Genomic DNA, 19,042 nt, shown 5'->3' with positions numbered 1-19,042 from the left:
CATCTTCTTAGGGTAGGTCCTCCTGTCTGGGGTGCATGGTGTATAGTTTGCTTCTATCATTACTCCCTGCTTGTTGTGTCCCTCCCTCCTGCTTGTGGTTAGACTCGCTAGGAGATTGATTCCCAACCATGTTTCTGCCCTTCCCACTCTTTTCAGTTGGCCTCTTCTCTGCAGTGAACTGTGGCAAGTCTGTTTTCCCAGCCCACATCATTTTCTGGGTTAGTTGCACTGATGTGGCTATTACCTAGGTGTGTCTGTGGGAAAGAGGTGAGCTTAGTTAGGATCCTCCTACTCTTCCCAGAAGTCTATTGAAGACTATTGAAGAACGCGCTTGAAGTGTTTATAAGATAGATATCATACAAAGTTTCTTCTCCAGCCACAAGATGAACAGAAGGAAAACTGAAAAATTCAGAAATTTGTGGAAATTACACAAGGGAAGTTAGAAAATATAGATAGATAAATGAAAATGAAAATGCAGCACACCAGAAACTCGTGACACACTAAAAGCTGTGGTAAGAAGGAAATTTATAGCTGTAAACGCTTATGTTAAAAAACAAAAGGGGCACTTGGGTGGCTCAGTCATTTAAGCGTTCAACTCTTAATCTCAGCTCAGGTCTTGGTCTCAGGGTTTTGAGTTCTAGCCTTGCATTGGGCTCTTCACTGGACATGAAGCCTACCTAAAAAAATAAAAATAAAAACCCCAAACAATCTCAAATCAGTAACCTAACTTTATAATTTAAGGAATTAGAAAAATAAGAACAAACTAAACCCAAAGCTAGCAAAAGGAAGGAAGTAATAAAGATGAGAACAGAGATAAATGAACTAGAGAATAGGAAAAATAGGGAAAATAAATGAAACCAAAATTTGGTTCTGTGAAAATATCAACAAAATTGACAAAGTCTTACCTATGTGGATTAAGAATGAAAGAAGACCAAACTACTAAACTCAGAGATGAAATTGAGGATGTTACTATTGATTGTACAGAAATAAAAAGGATTATAGGAGAGTACCATGAGCAATTGTACACCACCAAATTGGGTAGCCTTAATTAAATGGACAAATTCTAAGAAACATACCAAGGTTAAATCATAAAGAAATTTTAAAAAATCTGAATAGACCTATAAAAAGTAAGAAGATTCAATCAATAATCAAAAATCTCCCAAAGAAGAAAACCCTATACCTAATGGCTTCATTGGTGAATTCCACGAAACATATGAAAAACTGCCAATCCTTCTCAAACTTTTCCAAAAAATTTAGGAGGAAGGGAACATTTCCTAACTCATTTTATGACACCAGCATTACTCTGATACCAAAGCCAGTGCACTACAAGAAAGGAAAAGTACAGATCAATATCCTATGTGAATATTGATACAAAGTCCTCAACAAAAGATTAGCAAACTGAATGTAGCAGCATATTAAAAGGATTATATACCATGTCAAAGCATGGAAGCAACTCAAGGGTCCGTTGAAAGATATATGGATAAACAAAATGAAGTTTACAATAGACCACTTTTTACATACAGTAGAACACTACTTTAAACAAGTAGGAAAGGTCAACATATGGTACAACATGGATGAACCTTCAGGACATACACTAAGTGAAATAAGTCAGTTACAAAAAGATAAATCCTGCATGGTTCTACTTATATGAAGTACTTAGACTAGTCAAAATGTAAACACAGAAAGTAGCATGATGCTTGCCAGGGCTGGAAGGAGGAGGGAATGGAAAGTTGTTTTATTGGGTATAGAGTTTCAGCTTTCCAAGATGAAAGGAGTTTTAGAGATACATGGTAGTAACGTCACACACTATGAATAATACCACTGAACTGTTATACCGTTAAAAATAGTTAAGATGGTTAAGTTTTACATTATGTGTATTTTACTATAATAATAAAAGGGAAAAGCAAAAAACTGGTGGCAGGCTAGATTTGGCTTGTGGACTGTAAGATTATCAGCCTCTGTTCTAAATTTTCTTGGGAATGGCCTTACTCTTTTCTTAAGATAAAGGGAGAAGGATCTGTGATTTGGATGTATACAGAATTATAAAAGTACTCATCTTTTTTTGTAAAGTAGTTCTTTTATAAAAGAAATATATTCTTGTAGAAAATATGGAAGATTTGGAAAAATAATAAATAACTACAGGTAATATTTACTGGATATTGTGGAGTGCCAGGCACTCTTTTAAATTCTTAAATACATGAGTTAGTCATTAATTTTATGATCATTTACCAGGAGGCATATTAAAGTATAGAGAGTTTAAGTAACTTAACCCAGTAAGTGCCTTGTAAGTGGTAAAGCTAGAATTCAAAACGAAGCTTTTGGACTCTAAAGCCTACATTCTGAACCACCATGCTCTAGAGTGGGGCTTGGGGTGTTATGCTTGTATCCCAGTACCAAATGTAATATAAGTTAATACTTTGATTTGTTTCCTTTCTATGATTTTCACTGCAAACATAGCTATGGTTTCTCATTTTACAATATAAACAACTAACGTTATGCCCAGAGCAGCTGTTTCTCATCATGTCAAGTCAGTTACCTGTTGCTGGAGGTGGGGACATGCATGGGACACAGGAAGGCCTTCATCAGAGGCTAACATCTGTGCAGCTCTTCACAGTTGACAGAAAGTCTCCTGACAGATTTCCCATGGTTGCTTGGCTAGGGCAAGCAGAGCTGCTTCTTTGTGTTTTTTTACTTCAAATTCTAAGTCTTCTCAGAACTCTCTGCTCTCCATCTCATGCCCATTTTTGACTTTGTACTCTCTTCACATTACCATTTCCTACCTTCTGTTTTAAAAATAAATGGTACAAAAGAAGTTAAATAACTGGCTCAAAAATAGCCTTAAAAACTAGGATCAAAGAACACTAAAAAATATTTATATAGTATTAAATATACAGACAGCCCTCATACCCTGTATACAGAAATTAGCTCAAAACTGATTGTAGATTTAAATATAAAACATAAAACTATAAAACCTTTAGGAAAAAAAATTGGAGAAAAGTTTCAGGATATAGGGCTATGCAGAGTTCTTGACACCAAAGACACCAAAGTACAATCCGTAAAGGAAAAGCTGATAAATTAAAAGCTTGCTCTGCAAAAGGCCACGTGAAGAAATTAAAAGCCAGACTATAGGCTAAGAAAATACTTGCAAACCATGTATCTGATAAAGGACCTCATCTTTAGAATATATAAGGAACTCTCAAAATTCAATAAAAAAAAATCCAGATGGACTCAGCAAAGGATATGACCACACATTTTACTGAAAAGAACATACAGATGGCAAAGAAGACACTGAAAGGTGTTTGACCACATTGCCCACCCAGAAAATATAAATTAAACACAGAGAGGGAGGGGTGCCTGGGTGGCTCAGTCGGTTAAGAGTCCAACTTTGGCTCAGGTCATGATTTCATGGTTTGTGAGCTCGAGCCCCACATCGGGCTCTGTGCTGATAGCTCAGAGTCTGGAGCCTGCTTTGGATCTTGTGTTTCCCGCTCTCTCTGCCCCTCCCCTGCTTGTGTTCATTCTCTCTCTCTCTCTATCTCTCTCTCTCTCAAAAATAAAAATAAACATTAAAAAGAAAAGAGGGAGGCAAGCTATAAGAGACTCTTAAATACAGAGAACAAACTGAGGGTTGCTGGAAGGAAGGTGGTAGAGGGATGGGTTAAATAGGGTGATGGGCATTAAGGAGGGCACTTGTTGGGATGAGCACTGGGTGTTATATGTAAATGATGAATCCCTAAATTCTTCTCCTAAAACCAATACTATCCTATATGTTAACTAACTTGAAACTGAACACACACACACACACACACACACACACGCACGCACACACGCACCCAAAACCAGTAACACTGGAAGCTAAAACAGTATGGAGAAATGACGTAAAAATTCTGATAGAAATGATTTTGAATCTCAAATTATATACCCAACTGCTGTCATTCAAGCGTGAGAGTGGAATAAATATTTTCTGACACAAAAAGCATAAAAAAACCCCACAAACTCAACAAATCTTTTCATTGTAAGATTATTAATATTGTAACCCTTCTCTGTGTGCTTTTTTCCCTTTTCCCCTTTTTGGGGTATAGGGACATTTACCCTATTTTTGCCCATTGTTTGTCAACATTTCTGCATCATTTTGTATTAGGTATTTACAGTTTACAGTTGGGCTTTGGTTTTCTAACACAATCCTTTTGTCTTTTTTAACTAGATGAGTTTATCTCCTTTAATCATACTGTATATGTGTTTACTGCATCCAATTTTTATGTTTCCTTTTTTGTTTTTTTTCTCTCTCTTGATTTAGGGGCTTAACTTTCAGATATACATTTAAATTATGTTTAACCTATTATTTCTCAAATTATTTCAAAAACAAAATAGTGTCTATTGTGATTTTTTACTTTCTCTCAATACTTAGGGTGTTTTGTTGGCATGTACTGAGATTTTTATTCTTTATTATAATTAAATGATTTTTCTATTTTGTGGCTTATACTTCAAAAACAACATTTACTTTCTGCTTTTCTAATCTTATTTCCACAGTTCCTTTACCGTGACCATCTGCCTATCTTTCACAAGACAGCTTCCTCATTTGCAATTCTTCATGAGTAATCTTGTTGGCCAGATTGTCTTCATGAAGATTTTTCCCCCTTAAGAAAGTGTACATGGGTGATAAACTTTCCGAGTTCCCTTTCGGTCAACTTCACATGAGAACCACAGAGTTTTGCATGTTCTAGAATTCTTAGGTTACGTTCTTTATTAAGGTATGAATGACAGACAATAACCTGTACATATTTAAAATGTACAGTTTGAAGAGTTTGAATATTTATACGCTTGTGAAACCATCCCTGCAATCAAGATAACGAACCTATCCATCACACCCAAAAGTTTACTTGTATCCCTTGGTAATCTGTCCATCCTTACCTCTGTCTCTAGGCAATCACTGATCTGCTGTCACTATCAATTTATATTGTAAACTATTTTATATAAATGCACTCACACAGAATGTACTTTAGGGGGGGGTGCTCAGACTCCACATAATTGTTTTGAGATTCATCCATGTTGTGTGTATCATCAGTTTATTCTTTTTTTTCCTCAAATGTTACTTTCTGCTCTTTTAAAAATAATATATTTATTGTAAAACAATAAATGTTTAAGAAAAAAGGTTCCCAGTCTTTACTTTATTCTTTTTATTGCTGAATAGTATTTCGTTGTATAGATATACCACACTTCATTTATCCATTCACCTGTTGATGGAAATTTGGATTATACCAGTATTGACCTGCTATCAACATGCTATAAACATAAAGCTGCTGTAACCATTCATGTATAAGTGTTTTTCTTGTGTTTCTCTTGGGCAAATATCTAGGAGTTGAGTGGCATCATCATATGTTTAACTTCGTAAAAAATTGCCAAACTTCAGGGCATCTGGGTGGCACAGTCGGTTAAGTGTCTGGCTTTGGCTCAGATCTGATCTCACTGTTCATGAGTACGAGCCCCGCATTCAGGCTCTGTGCTGACAGCTCAGAGCCTGGAGTCTGCTTTGGATTCTGTCTCCCTCTCTCTCTGCTCCTCCCCCTGCTCACACTTTGTGTGTGTGTATGTCTCTCTCTCTCTCTCTCAAAAATAAATAAACGTTAAAAAAAAAATTTTTTTTAATCGCCAAGCTTCTTCTAGAGTGGTGGTTTTATTTTACATTCTCACTGGCAGTGTAAGGAAATTCTAGTTGTTTCACATTCTCACCAACTCTTGTTACATTTTCAGTTTTGGACATTGTAATAGGGGTATAGTATATCATTACAATTTAAATTTGCTTTTCCTTAATAACATACTGAGCATCTTTTCATGCACTTAACTGACATTTGTATAATTGCTTATTTTTAAAAATTGTGTGGCTTTTATTATTCAGATTCACAAGTTCTTTATATGTTTATTATACAAGTCTTTCATCAAATATGTGATTTGCAAATATTTTCTCTCAGCATATGGTTTGCCTTTTCATTTTCATAACAATGTCATTTGGTGAGCATCTTAAAACTTTTGATGAAGTTCAGTATATCAGTTTTTTCCTTTTACAGTTAGTGTCTTTTTGTCCTGTTCATGAAATCTTTGTTTCCAAGATTGCAAAGATAATCTCCTGTGTTTTCTTGTTGAAGCTGTATGATTTTAATTTTTATGCTTAGATCTATGATCTGTATAAATGTAATTGAATACATGGTATAACATAAGGATAAAGGCTTATTTTCCCTTACATAAGTTTGTCCAGTTGTTCCAGCACCATTTGCTAAAAAGATACATGTTTCTCCATTGAACTGCATTGATGCCTTTGTTGAAAATCAAATGTCTATAAATCTATGAGTTCATTTTTGGCCTTTCTCCAGTTCCATTGATCTATTTGTGTATCTTTATGGCAGTACCACAATGTCTTCATTACTATAGCTTTTTTTTTAAATTGTAGCAAAATATGCATAACATAAAAATTATAATTTTAACTATTTTAATTGTGTAGTTCAGTGATACTGAGTACATTCATATTTGATTTTGTATCACTACCATCCTGCTCCAGAACTTTTTCATCATCCCAAACCTTAACTACTCTGTACTCAATAAACAGTAACTCCTCATTCCCTTCACCCTAACTCTTGACAACCACCATTCTACTTTCTATCTCTATTTGACTTCTCTAAGTACCTCATATAAATAGGATCATGTAGTATTTGTCCTTTTGTGACTGATTTATTTAACTTAGCGTAAGTGTTGACTTTGTCTTCGAGGTTCATCCATGTCGTAGCATATGTCAGAATTTCCTTCGTTTTTCTTAAGACTGAATAATGTTCTATTGTACATATAAACCACATTTTGTCCGTTTATCCATTGATAGATACTTGGATTTCTTCCAACTTTATTGTGGACAATGCTGCTATATACATGGATGTCCACATATTTGTTTGATTCCCTGCTTTCTGCTTTCAGTTCTTTGGGGTATATGCCCAGAAGTGGCATTGCTGGATCATGTGGTAATTCTATGTTTAATTTTTTGAGGAACCACCGTACTATTTTCCATCGCAACACCACATTTTACATTCCCATTAGTAGTGCATAGGGTACTGATATCTCTACAGCCTTACCAGCATCTGTTATTTTCTGGTTTTTTGATAGTAGCTATCCTGACGAGAGTGAAGTGGTATCTTATTGTAGTTTTGATTTGCATTTCCTTAATGATTAGTGATGTTGAGCATCTTTTCATGGGCCTGTTAGCCATTTGTATATGTTGTTTGGGGAAAGGTCTATCAAGTTGTCCACCATTTTTTAATCATGTTTGTTTGTTTGCTGTTTATCAGTAGCAAAGTTGAATTGTAATGGTTCTTTATGTATTTGTATATTAACCCTTTACCAGATATGTGATTTGCTCCCATCATTAAAATCTTCATAACGAAAAGTTAAACATACATAAAGTTTACTTATTTGAGAGAGAGTGTGTGCACAAGTGGGGGAGGGGCAGAGAGAGAGGGAGAGAGAGAAAATGCCAAGGAGGCTCCGTGCTGTCAATGCAGAGCCCAACACGGAGCTCGATCTCATGAACCATGAAATCAGGAGTTGGATGCTCAACTAATTGAGCCAGCCAGGCATCCTGAAAAGTTAGACATATTTTTAAGCACAGGAGATAGAAGAGATGAGAATGAATTACCTACTGCTGCAACGGTTATTAACATTTTGCCATATTTCCTTTATTATACACACATACTTCCATGCACATGCAAGTCATAATCCTGAAACAATTTAAAGAAATTTAAAGAAAATTACATAATTTAAAGAAAATTACAGACATCCTGACACTTCACCTGCACCTGAGCTTTCACTTTCAAACAATAAAGACGTTTTCCCACATCTACCATATTTCCCCTGTATTCATTTTTCAAAATACCATTTCAAAAGAATACGTATTAATGGGGAAAATAACGCCACAATTCTACTGCTTTTTCTAGTTATAACATAGAAGCTAACTCCTTTTGGAATAAGTTCACTGACAGTATTCCTTAGGATTTTGGCATTTTCTCACATATCATTATTAAGAACCTATCTTCATCAATTGCCTACCAACTTCTTGCTTTCTCTCTTGTCTTCCCCTTTATCCTCTCTACACTGCAGTAGAGAATAGTATCTTTAAAACTTAAATCAGACCATGTCTGTCTCTGTCTCTCTTACTCCGACAGACCCCTTGTACTGCATTTAGGATAGAACATGTTCCAAATTTACCATGACTTCTTACCAGGACACAGCATGGTCTGACCCCTGCCCAGCCCAGCTCCATCCAATTTGACCTACTATCTGTTTCTTCAACATCCAGGCTCTTTCCTCAAGTAGGACTTCTGTGCATGTTGTTTTCTCCACTACCACACAGCCCTGCTTCCACACACAGCTCTTTTTTACACTTTATCACATTTAACATAAATATGATCTCTTCACACAGGCCTTTCCTCATGACATACTGAAGCACATCACCTATTTGTGCTCTTTCACAACAACCTTTCCAATATTTTCCTAGTTCTTTCATATTTATTTAGTTTTAAAAGACTGTCTCCTCCTACTTCTGCCCCCACAACCTTCAGTTCCCTGATGGCAGGAACCGTGATGCCCCAGCACCCATGACATAGCTGGTAAGCAGAGAGCAGTGAGAGGCACAAGTAACCTCACAAAGTGATTATAGACAGGGCTTTTTTCACAGGATATATTGGTTGGGCAAGCTTTTAAAAATCAATCACATTACATTGTATTATTTCCATGTGTGTTTAAAATCTAATCCCAAATTATTCTCTCATTTGAATTACATAATGTGGCAAATCATTTCATATGATTTAGGGATCAGGTTTAACCTGGAAATCTGAGTGAGTATAAGATCAAAGTTGAAACTACGGTATATTTTGGATGTTCTCTATGTCTGTAATATAAAGATTTGTTTTCAGTATTGTCATGGTTTTCTTCCTTTTACAGACTGAGACAACACTTGGACTCAGTTCGTATCAACAGAAAAGGTAAGGAAGGAATATATATATATATATATATATATATATATATATATATATATTATAATGTATAAAATTTTATGTATTTGATAAGATAATAACATAACTTCAGTTCTTTTTGGGGGATTCCAGCAATTCTGTCCTTCTCTTGCACCAACTTTTTTGGTGAAGAAGGAAAAGCAACTTATAAATCACATTATATCATGTTATTTCAAGTACTGTGTATGGCAAACCAGGTTTAAATCTGGATTTGCAGGTGATATACTGCGTAGCCTTTCTCTTCCTTGTATACGAAACGGTGTTACCCTCAGTGAGGGGTGAAACGCCCCCTTGCTTCTTAGAGGATCAGCTTTGTAAGTCCCTGGTGACTTCTTGTGGCTATTGCTGCCTTTCATGGACCGACCCTTGCTGCCCTCAGTTGTTACAGGGTGTCCGCCTGCAGGCCCCCGGAGGAGGAACTCAGAGCAGTGAAACTCAGTCTTGTGACTGAAAGAGAACACTTTTGAACCCAGTTCCTCTATGATAACAAACAAGGGAGTTATTTTACCCTAAGGTTTTATGAAAATATGTACATGCTTGTGAATTTGAAGATGTCTTCCTCACATCTGAATTCTTTGGTCTTTTGGTAGCTTTTCACATCTATTAGACAATGTAAAAGAAAGTTACTATCCTCATAACCTTTCCAGGCCAGAGGTTCTGCACCTGGTTTTTAAAGGACAATGTGAGCTATCTGTGAATTAGATAACCTTGAATGTCCTTAGGGCTAGTGAAGTGCAGATTGCATCAGCAAAGAACTTTATTTTGAGAGAGATATAGCACATATTAAGACTATATAAGTTTAACTTCATAAATACCAAAATGAAGCTCCTTCAGTATTCACTGGTTTTGTTCTTTTCACTCTTTCATATCTGCAATAACGTGGCCCTATTTCCCCATTTTTGTCCATCTCCCTAATTTTATATATGCCCTGTTGGGACGGGCTCTACCCATGAACCCTGACCAAAGGATACACCCACTGCCTACAGTAAGATGTAGACTTCTCTGCTCTTATGATTATATAGCATAATGCCACTCTTCCATCCCTCTACCCCTTCCCAAATATCTTTGGCACAAGGATGGATTGTTTCTGGACTACTTCACATCTAGCCTGATGCTAGACTTGGCTGGGCTATCTAAGAACCTAGACTCTGACTCATTTAGAGCTAAACTGGTGGGAAGAAAAGCATGCCTGTTATCTTAGGCTTCTTCCATGATACTTTATTGCAGCAGTTAGGAAATTAGCTATGAAACTATATTGGCTACATTTATGAAGATGATGTTATTCATCCATGATCAAGATTTGGCTTTAAGGTATTTTCTTAATATAATGAAGAATTTACATCAATACATAATTATATTCTGATCTCATGTTCCACTTACCTATGATCTACATCTGCCTAACAAACTACCCAAACTTACTAGCGTAAAGCAATCATATTATTATGCTGTCAGACTCTGTAAAGAGTTGAGACAGAACACAGCAAAGATAGCTTGTCTCTGCTCCATGATGACTGGGGCCTCTGCTGGGGAGACTCCAGAGCTAGAGGCCTGTTCATTTGCATAATGATGCTAGCTTGTTGCCTGGGACCTCAGCTGGGCTGTCACCTAGAATGCCTACATGTGGGCCCTTCTGCCTGGTCTTTTCACAAAGGCTTGTTTGGGCTCCCTCACAGGATTATAACTGGATTTCAAAAGAGAGCATCCCACAGAGAACCCACTTTTGTTTTTTCAACCTGCCTTCTGAAGTCATAGTGTTACCTCTGTCAGATGCTGTTGTTCAGTCATTTAGGTGGTTCTTGATTCAAGACATGGCGGAAGTAGAGAGACATGGGGGTGAGGGATAAGGTGAGAGGAATGACCCCCCACTTATCTATAGCAGGAATATCAGATGATTTGCAGATATGTTTTAAAACTGTCACACTTTTGTTTTGTTTTGTTTTGTTTTGTTTTGTTTTGACCAAGATCTTGAACTGGATAAACACTTGATTCAAACTAGTATGCATACCCTATGGGTTTGAAACTGGATTAGGTACTAAACATATGTTTTAGTTCAGAATGCTGTAACAAAATACCACATAGACTGAGTGGCTTAAACAACTTTTATTTCTCACAGTTTTGGAGGCCTGGAAGTCCAAGATCAAGATGCCAGCAGATTTGGTTCCCTAGTGAGGGCTCTATTCTTGGCTTACAAGATGGCTACTGTCTCTCTTTATCCTCAGATGACAAAGAGAGAGAATGGAAGCAGGCTCTCTGGTGTCATTTGCTTTGAAGGCACTAATGCCATCATGAGGGCCTCACTTTTGTGGCCTTCTCTAAACGAAATACCTCTCAAGATTTTCATATTGGAGGTTAGGGCTTCAGCATATGAATTGGGGTGGGGGGTACCAATTCAGTCCATAACAACATACAGGTCTAAATTTATATTTTGAGCCTCATATCAACTAACTAAAAACTAAACTAAAGAACAGGGTTTATGAATCACGCTTAATAAGTCATTTTAAAACATTTGTGACATGGAAAAGCAAGTAGTCTCCATACATACCAGGCATGTGATGATTAGAACATAGCTTCCACATTGAAGGGATTTAGCCATTTTTTAAAATATGTGACTTAGTGCTGCACAAACACTGCCAGAGCTCTCTCTAAGTAAGAATAACTTTAATGAACACGTATATGTAAAATAAAATGTGAATGAAAATACAAAATTGTGCAGTTGTAGAACAGACGTTGTAAATAAAATGTATAGTTGTAGAACAACAGAAATTGTGATTTGTTTTCAGTTTAAAAACAAACTATTCTATAAAAGTGCCAGCATTTGGGTTTGAAAACTTGAGTAAAATGAAAGTTATCATATGATTAAATATTCTAAGTACAGAAGACCCTATTAGATGGTCTTCTTGAGCCCCTCGTTTAACAGACGAGGCAGCTGAGACCCTTAGAACCGAAGGATATGCTGATGGTTAAAGTGGCAGAGTTTCATTAAAATTCATCATCTTGCCAGCCCCATGTTGCATTCACTCTCTTTGCATAGCAAGTATGGAATCCTTCAGTATTCCCTGGATTTTCTTTTTTAGCCAGTATTCATTCCTGGGAGTTTCTGAAAGTATCTGCTCAGTGCAGGGACTATGCACACAGCCCCTGCCTGCAGGCATCTTGAAGGGCACTGAAGACACCCGTTCTGATGAGGTCATAAAGCATAGGTGTTGAAATGACAAAACACAGCCTACTTTGTGGAAGAAAGCAGCACGCTTGAGAAGGATGTTTATAATGGGTTTAATTGCAGGGATCAAGGTACATAAGGTACACGCATGTGCCTCACTTGCATCATCAGGCCCAGGTCATAGCTGAGGTCATAGCTTCTGACTCCAGAGTCTTGTCTCCATCTCTGGAGTGTGCCACGTCCACCATTCTCTCCTCAGGGACATGGTCAGTGTCCACTGAGCTTTAGAGATTGCTGGGAGGGACCCTTTGTCTTTTGACCTTCTGTAGTCATTTCTGCATCAATTTCTCACTTTTTCTCTTCCCCAGTTTTACAATCCACATGCTACCTGCTCTCTGGCTTTTTCAGTAAGCCAGTAGATTCAGCCCCATCCTTTCCCACGTTGCTTGTACATGATCTCTTGAGTCAAAACTCTCATTCTGTAAGTGGAATTTAACCTGCCCCAGGGAAATTTGTATCATGAAAAGATCAGCTAATCAAATGATTCTGTAGCTAGTGCATTGTATGGCAGTACAACAGTAGATGCTAGCCTCTGGCCACCATTTCTTCCTCTCCTGCCTCTTCTCCCTCCTCTCCCTCACCACACACCATTATCATCTGCATTAGTTTTGGGGGGCAGGCTTGGCTCCAAGGGCTTTCTGGGAATGAAAGGGAATGAACTACTGCTTTCACGACCACAGGATTGTGGGAAGTAAAACCACGGAAAACAGAATTTTCCAGAATACTCTTTTTTTCTATTCCTCTCCTATGTTCCAGCTCATGCTTTCTAATTTGTTTTAATACAGTTATCAATTACATAATAATACTTTGTTTAAAAGTGAAAGCATGTGCTGCCTTTATGATACGATGGTGGAGAATGTGCATATAGTGTTCCATCAGTGTTTATTTGAGTTGAACACCACAATATTATAACGAGTACCAGTAATGATTTAATATTTTGCGACATGAGGCCATCCTTTATGGATGACTTTTCCTAGGATTGTGGAGCCCTGTGGTGGAAGATTAGGCATCAGAAGTCCTGAGTTCTCTGTTTACCGGCGGTGTGACCTTGAAAACAACTGTCTAACTGCTCTGAGCATGACTTTCATTTGTAAACTGGGGAAGATTCTTTCTTGGCCTGATATATATATGATATAAGGTTATGCATTATTTGTTGTGAGGATCAAATGAAAATATTTGCTTGGGTAACAGTAGTTTATAAACTTTAAAATGTTATATGAATACAAGTTGTGGGTATTTGATAATTTGCTCAGTCATTCAGCAAACATTTGCTGGGATCCTTGCGTATGCTAGGCTTTGTTATAAGAACTGGTGACTCGGTAATTGTATGTGTTATCTATGGCCGTGTAATATAATAAACTACCCCCAAACCTGGCAGCTTCAAACAGCAGACATGATTTATCTTTTTGCTTCTGGGAGTGAAGAATTTTGGAGCATCTTAGCAAAGTAGTTGTGGCTCAGGATCCTTCCTGACATGGCAATCAAAGTATCAACCAAAGCTGTAAGTCATCTGAAGGCCTGGGAGTGCTACATCCTCTTCAGGATGGTTCATTCATGGAACTCTTGCAAAAGGCCTTAGTTTTTGCTGGCTGTTGGCAGGAGGCCTTAGTTCTTCACCGTGTCGAACCCTCCATAGGCTTGCTTAAGTGTTGCTGCATCATGACAGCTGGTGACCCCAGAACAGGTGATGCAAGAGAAACAAGGAGGAAGCCACAGTGTCTTTTGTAATTGAGTCTTGGAGTCACACTATCACTTCTGCCATATTCCATTCATAAGAGGTTACCTCCAAGGCCAGGGGAGTTATCAGAGAATCTTTGCACGTATTTTAAATCTGCTACAGTGCTAGATGGGCAAGATAGTCCAAGACTCCTGCGCTGGTATAGAGCATGTGTTCCAATGGGGAAACAGACAGTAAGTCACTAAATAAATAAACTCACCTAGAGTTTATTTGGAATAGGCAGGACTCCATTGCTTCTTAACTTTGGATGTTGAGGAAGGTTTCTCTGAAATGATGTTTAAGCTTACCTGGTGAAAGTCTTAGGGAAGAGCATTTCAGACAGAGGAACAGTTAGTACAGAAGTCTTGCATTGGGGCAACACTAGTATTAATATTGTTGTTATCAGAGCTGACAAATGTTAGTATATACAACTTAGTAAGAAGGATATATGTGTGTGTGTGTGTGTGTGTGTGTGTGTGTGTGCGCGCGCGCGTGCGCACTTAATGTTCATAAGAAGAACCAGAGTCTTCTAATCTTTATGTTTTCTGGTATCTCTGGGAATTAAGCCAAAATATTGGGCTGGGAAATATTTTCCAAATTAAGGGTTGTTGGGATTCTTTAATGACTGTATAATTTGCTTATTGCTGGGTACAACTGTTTTGGTTGCCTACAGTTAACCATAAGCTCTAGAAAATTGTAGTTAGATCCCAAACTTGGTAATATCTCAATGGCAGATAAAGTCTGCTAACACTTGCAGTTTTAAATTTTTTAATTTTTTGAAAAAGCTAAAGGGAATGTCCTTAAGCTGTTTTTTAAGATTTCATTTGGGTTTGTACTTTTATTTTCTAACTCTGGAGCTTTTAGCTGCACATGAAGTGACATATATGCAAAAAAAAAAAAAAAAAAAGTACTACTTTGCATAAATCTTAAAGAATGTAGTAAATTGATAATAGGAAGTCAGCGTATCAGAAGTGAGCTTAAGTAAAGTTATGGTTCGCTTTGCATTAAACCACAGCAGCAGATGTTGGTAAGCTCCTTTGAGTAGGCCAATTTACTTCACTTATTTTTTAAAAGTATCATATTACTCTCACCTTAAATACAAGTGTGACAGAATTGAGATTTCTGGAATGGTGGTGTGAGCAGCTTGGGGACTTCTCCCCATAAGAAGCATTTCTTAAGATGATTAAAATCAGCAAAAACAGAATATCTGGAGATTGATCAAGGGACTTACAATGAATTGAGAAATATTTATTCAACAAAATCTATATAAACTTGGTAAGAGCAGTGGGAAGCCGTAGTATTTAAGCTAAGACTGCACCCATCACCCTGCAGCTCTGCCTTGCTAAGAACTATTTCAGTGGGCTCAGCAGACATATGGATGTTCCCCATCTCTCCCACCTCACTGGGATGGAACAGCTATTCCAGTTGGATTTGGCCGCCAGCGAGCACTGGTAGATCTCATTTTCCATAAGCTTCATGCTATAGAGGCTTATTTTGGGTGGCTGGTGGTAATCAGGTGAAGTTTGTCTCTCCTCTACCCCATTCCCACAAATAAGGATGATCAGAATGGGCAGCTGGTGAAAAGAGCAGTCCCTTTTTCCTACACAGCCCTGTGTCCTGGGAGAGCATTTTCAGTGTGCTCAGCAGCTGAGTGACAGGCCTCCTGTGCCCCAGCTTCCTAGGCAAAGGACTATTCTGGGTAGATTTAGCAGCCAGTGAGCCTAGGGATCAGTCTGACCAAAGATGTGCAAGACCTGTACTCTGACCTTAACTGAGGGTAATTAAAGAAAACCTACAAATAAGTGGAGAGAGAATACTGTCTTCATGGATAAGAAAACTCAATATTAAGGTGTCATTTCTCCCCAAATTGATCTATATATTTCAATGCAATCCCGATCAAAATCCCCACAGTAGAGATTGCCTATAATCTAACCAATTCTGAAATTCATATGGAAATGAAAGTAACTTAAAATAGTAATAATGTAATAGAATCCAGTACGTTATTAAAGATTATTGAAGATGTAGAAAACCAATAAAATGACCCATAATCAAGAAAGAAAAAATAGAAACAGACCTAGAAATGACAGAGATGATGGAAGTAGCATACAGGGAATTTAGTACATCTATTATATGTGTTCAGTGATTTAAAGGAAAACATGAGAATAAGGAAAAATGGACATTATGAAAAAATAAATGGAACCTCTGGAGCTGAAAAATACAGTTTCTGAAGTAGAAAATTTCACTTACAGCAACATAGATGACATTAAAAAAAGAAAAAGTGAAATTGAAGACATAGTGATGGAAACAACCCAAACTGAAGCACAGGAAGAAAAAATTACTGGAAAAAGAATAAACAAACCCCTGGTGACCTGTGATACCATGGCAAGCAATTTAACACACATATAGTTGAGTTCCAAGGAATGGGGGGGGGGGGGGGGGGGCGGGGAAGGCTGTTGAAGAACTTCAGTAAACCCAATGCAAAAGTAACAAAGAAAACCACACCAAGTCGTATAGTATTCATATTGCTGAAAGCCAATGATAAATTGAAAGGCAGCCAGGAATAAATAAATTACATGTAGGGATACTAAAGAGAAGAATGACTGGTGCCTTGTCATCAAAGACAGTACGAACCCAAAATCAACAAAATGGCATCTTAAAAATATCAAAAGAAAAAATTGTCAACCCCCAAGATATTATATCCAGCAGAATTATCCTCCACAAATACATTTCCAAACAAAAGCTGAGAACATGTGCAGCCAGCAGACTGTCACTATAAGAAGTGTTAGGGAAGTTCTTTACATTCTGAAGGTAGTAACCATTACAGGTGAAAACACAGCTCTAAGCACAATAATGAAGATCACCAAAAAGGTGAAAATATGTGGATAAATATAAAAGACATTTTTTTCTCATTAAAGATTGTTTTGAGATAACTGACTTTTAAAAACAAAAGTAATTACAGTGTTTTATGGGATTGATAGCTTGTATACGTTACACGTATGATGACAGTACAAAGGGCAAGGGAGGGGTAATTGAGTTGTAAAGCTCTTACATATGTAAAGTAGTATAATATTATTTGGAGTTAGACTGTGATAAGATGAAACAAATACTAGAAGATATATTAAAATCATTTGAAAAGAAAAACAACCCAAAGAGATCTAGCTAATAAAGCAGTCATGGAGACAGAGTGGAATACTAAAAGAATACTTGATCTAAAAGAAGGCAGATGAAGAAGACAAAAAGAATAAAAAGCAGATGGAAAAAAGTGAAAGCAAATAGCAAGATGGTAGCCTTAAATCAAGTATATCAAAAATTATAATAAATGTGAATGGTTTCAATACCAGTTTTCAGACTCTATTAAAAAATAAAGATCCAAGTATATGCCGTCTATAAGAAATGTACTTTATTTTTCAAATTATATTTAATTTTTTACCTTTTGTTTTGCAGTGATTTTAGTTATTTTTTAAACATTTTTTAGTTTATTTATTTTGAGGTGGGGAGGGGCAGAGAGAAAGGGAAAGAGAAAATCCCAAGCAAGCTCCATGCTGTCAGCACAGAGTCCAGTGTGGGGCTCCATTCCACGAACTGTGAGATCATGACCTGAGCCAAAATCAAGAGTCAAATGCTTAACTGACTGAGCCACCCCAGGTACCCCAGCAGTAATTTTAGTTTAGGGAAAAGATGCAAAAATAGTACAAAGGATTCCTATATACCCTTGACCTAGATTCCCACTTTATTTAATATTTTACATATGCCTTATCATTCACAATCTGCCCCTCTACCTCTTCTCTCCTTCCTTTTTCTTCCTTCCCTTCCCCTGTTTGTCCTATGTATACATGTAATGTATATGTAAGCATTTTTTTTTTATTTTCTGAGAATCAGATATAGATGTTGCTCCTTTACTCCTAAAAACGTCAGTGTATAGTTCTTATAAAGAGGGATATTATCTTATAAAACCAAAGTATACATATCAAAATCAGTATATTAACACTAACACACATAATATTTTTTAATCTGTAGACTTTGTCAGTTGTCCCATTATTGGGACAATTTTTATTTTAAAAAGAAGATAAATTTTGATCCAAGCCTCAAGTCCGTATCGGTCATATTTAATTTTCATGTCTATTTAGTCTCAACTTTAATGTGCAACAATTGATTTGTCTCTTTATGTCCTTGACATTTTTTTTTTTTTAAGTAGTGGCCATTTTATAAGTAGTGGCCACCATCCTAGTTTGGGTGTTCTCATGTTTCATTTCAGATTATGTGTTTTTGGCAGATATATCACTTAAATTTGTGTCCTGCCCAGTCCGTCTGATTATCAGCAGGTACATGATGTCTCTTTGTTCGATTTTTCTTTTGTAATTTATAAATACCTCTCCAAAAAGTACCTTGAGACCATGTAACTATGCTGTTTGGCATCAAACTCTTACTAGTTACAGCATTCACTGGTGATTCTTGCCTGGAAATTACTGCTCTGGTGATTTTTTTTTTAATTTTATCATTCTTTCTGTGTTTATTAGTTGACATTCTAGTGCAAGGAAGATGTAAAGGTCAAACTTCATTTTTGCAGGTGTAGATATCCAGTTATTTCACCACCATTTTTTGCAAAGACTATCTTTTCCTCATTGAATTACCTTAGCACAGTCACTAAAAATCAATGGACCATATATGTTTGGGTCTGTTCTGTATGCTTTTCACATGTCCCCTTTCATTGAACACTTCCTTACTTTCTGAAACATCAAGATGTTCTAGGCTTACCTCATAATTTTCCTGCCCAAGCCCTGGAATATCCTATTTATTCAGAGACTTCTGCTTCATTTTAGTGGAGGATATTTACAAACTAAGATCTGTGTGCTATGTGTACTCATTGCTGCTGGGGTGTCGTTGTCTCTGGGTCTTGTTAGTGAGAGTTAGGAATGTTTCTGTATGTGTGTGTGCACAAACACACACATCTCTTTCTATATCTATGTATATTCAAAACCATGAGTTGTTACCAATAACTCCATTTTTAATACACCACCACAGTGTTCCTTCTGTCCCTTTTTTCTGCATATTTTC

At 37.0% G+C, this 19,042-nt stretch overlaps 1 protein-coding gene across 1 annotated transcript in view; it reads left to right on the top strand.

Moving 5' to 3' along the window:
* TMEM131 (transmembrane protein 131) overlaps nt 1-19,042 on the top strand; it is a 237,807-nt gene that overhangs the window by 83,717 nt on the left and 135,048 nt on the right. The window contains exon 3 of the mRNA XM_060608021.3: nt 8,980-9,020. Coding sequence (XP_060464004.2) covers nt 8,980-9,020 — 41 coding nt within the window. The remainder of the gene's footprint in view (nt 1-8,979; nt 9,021-19,042) is intronic.

This window comes from Panthera onca, chromosome A3 (genome assembly GCF_046562875.1).
Source record: "Panthera onca isolate mPanOnc1 chromosome A3, mPanOnc1 haplotype 2, whole genome shotgun sequence".
Classification (NCBI taxonomy): Eukaryota; Metazoa; Chordata; class Mammalia; order Carnivora; family Felidae; genus Panthera; species Panthera onca.
This window is presented reverse-complemented; position numbering and strand designations above follow the sequence as displayed.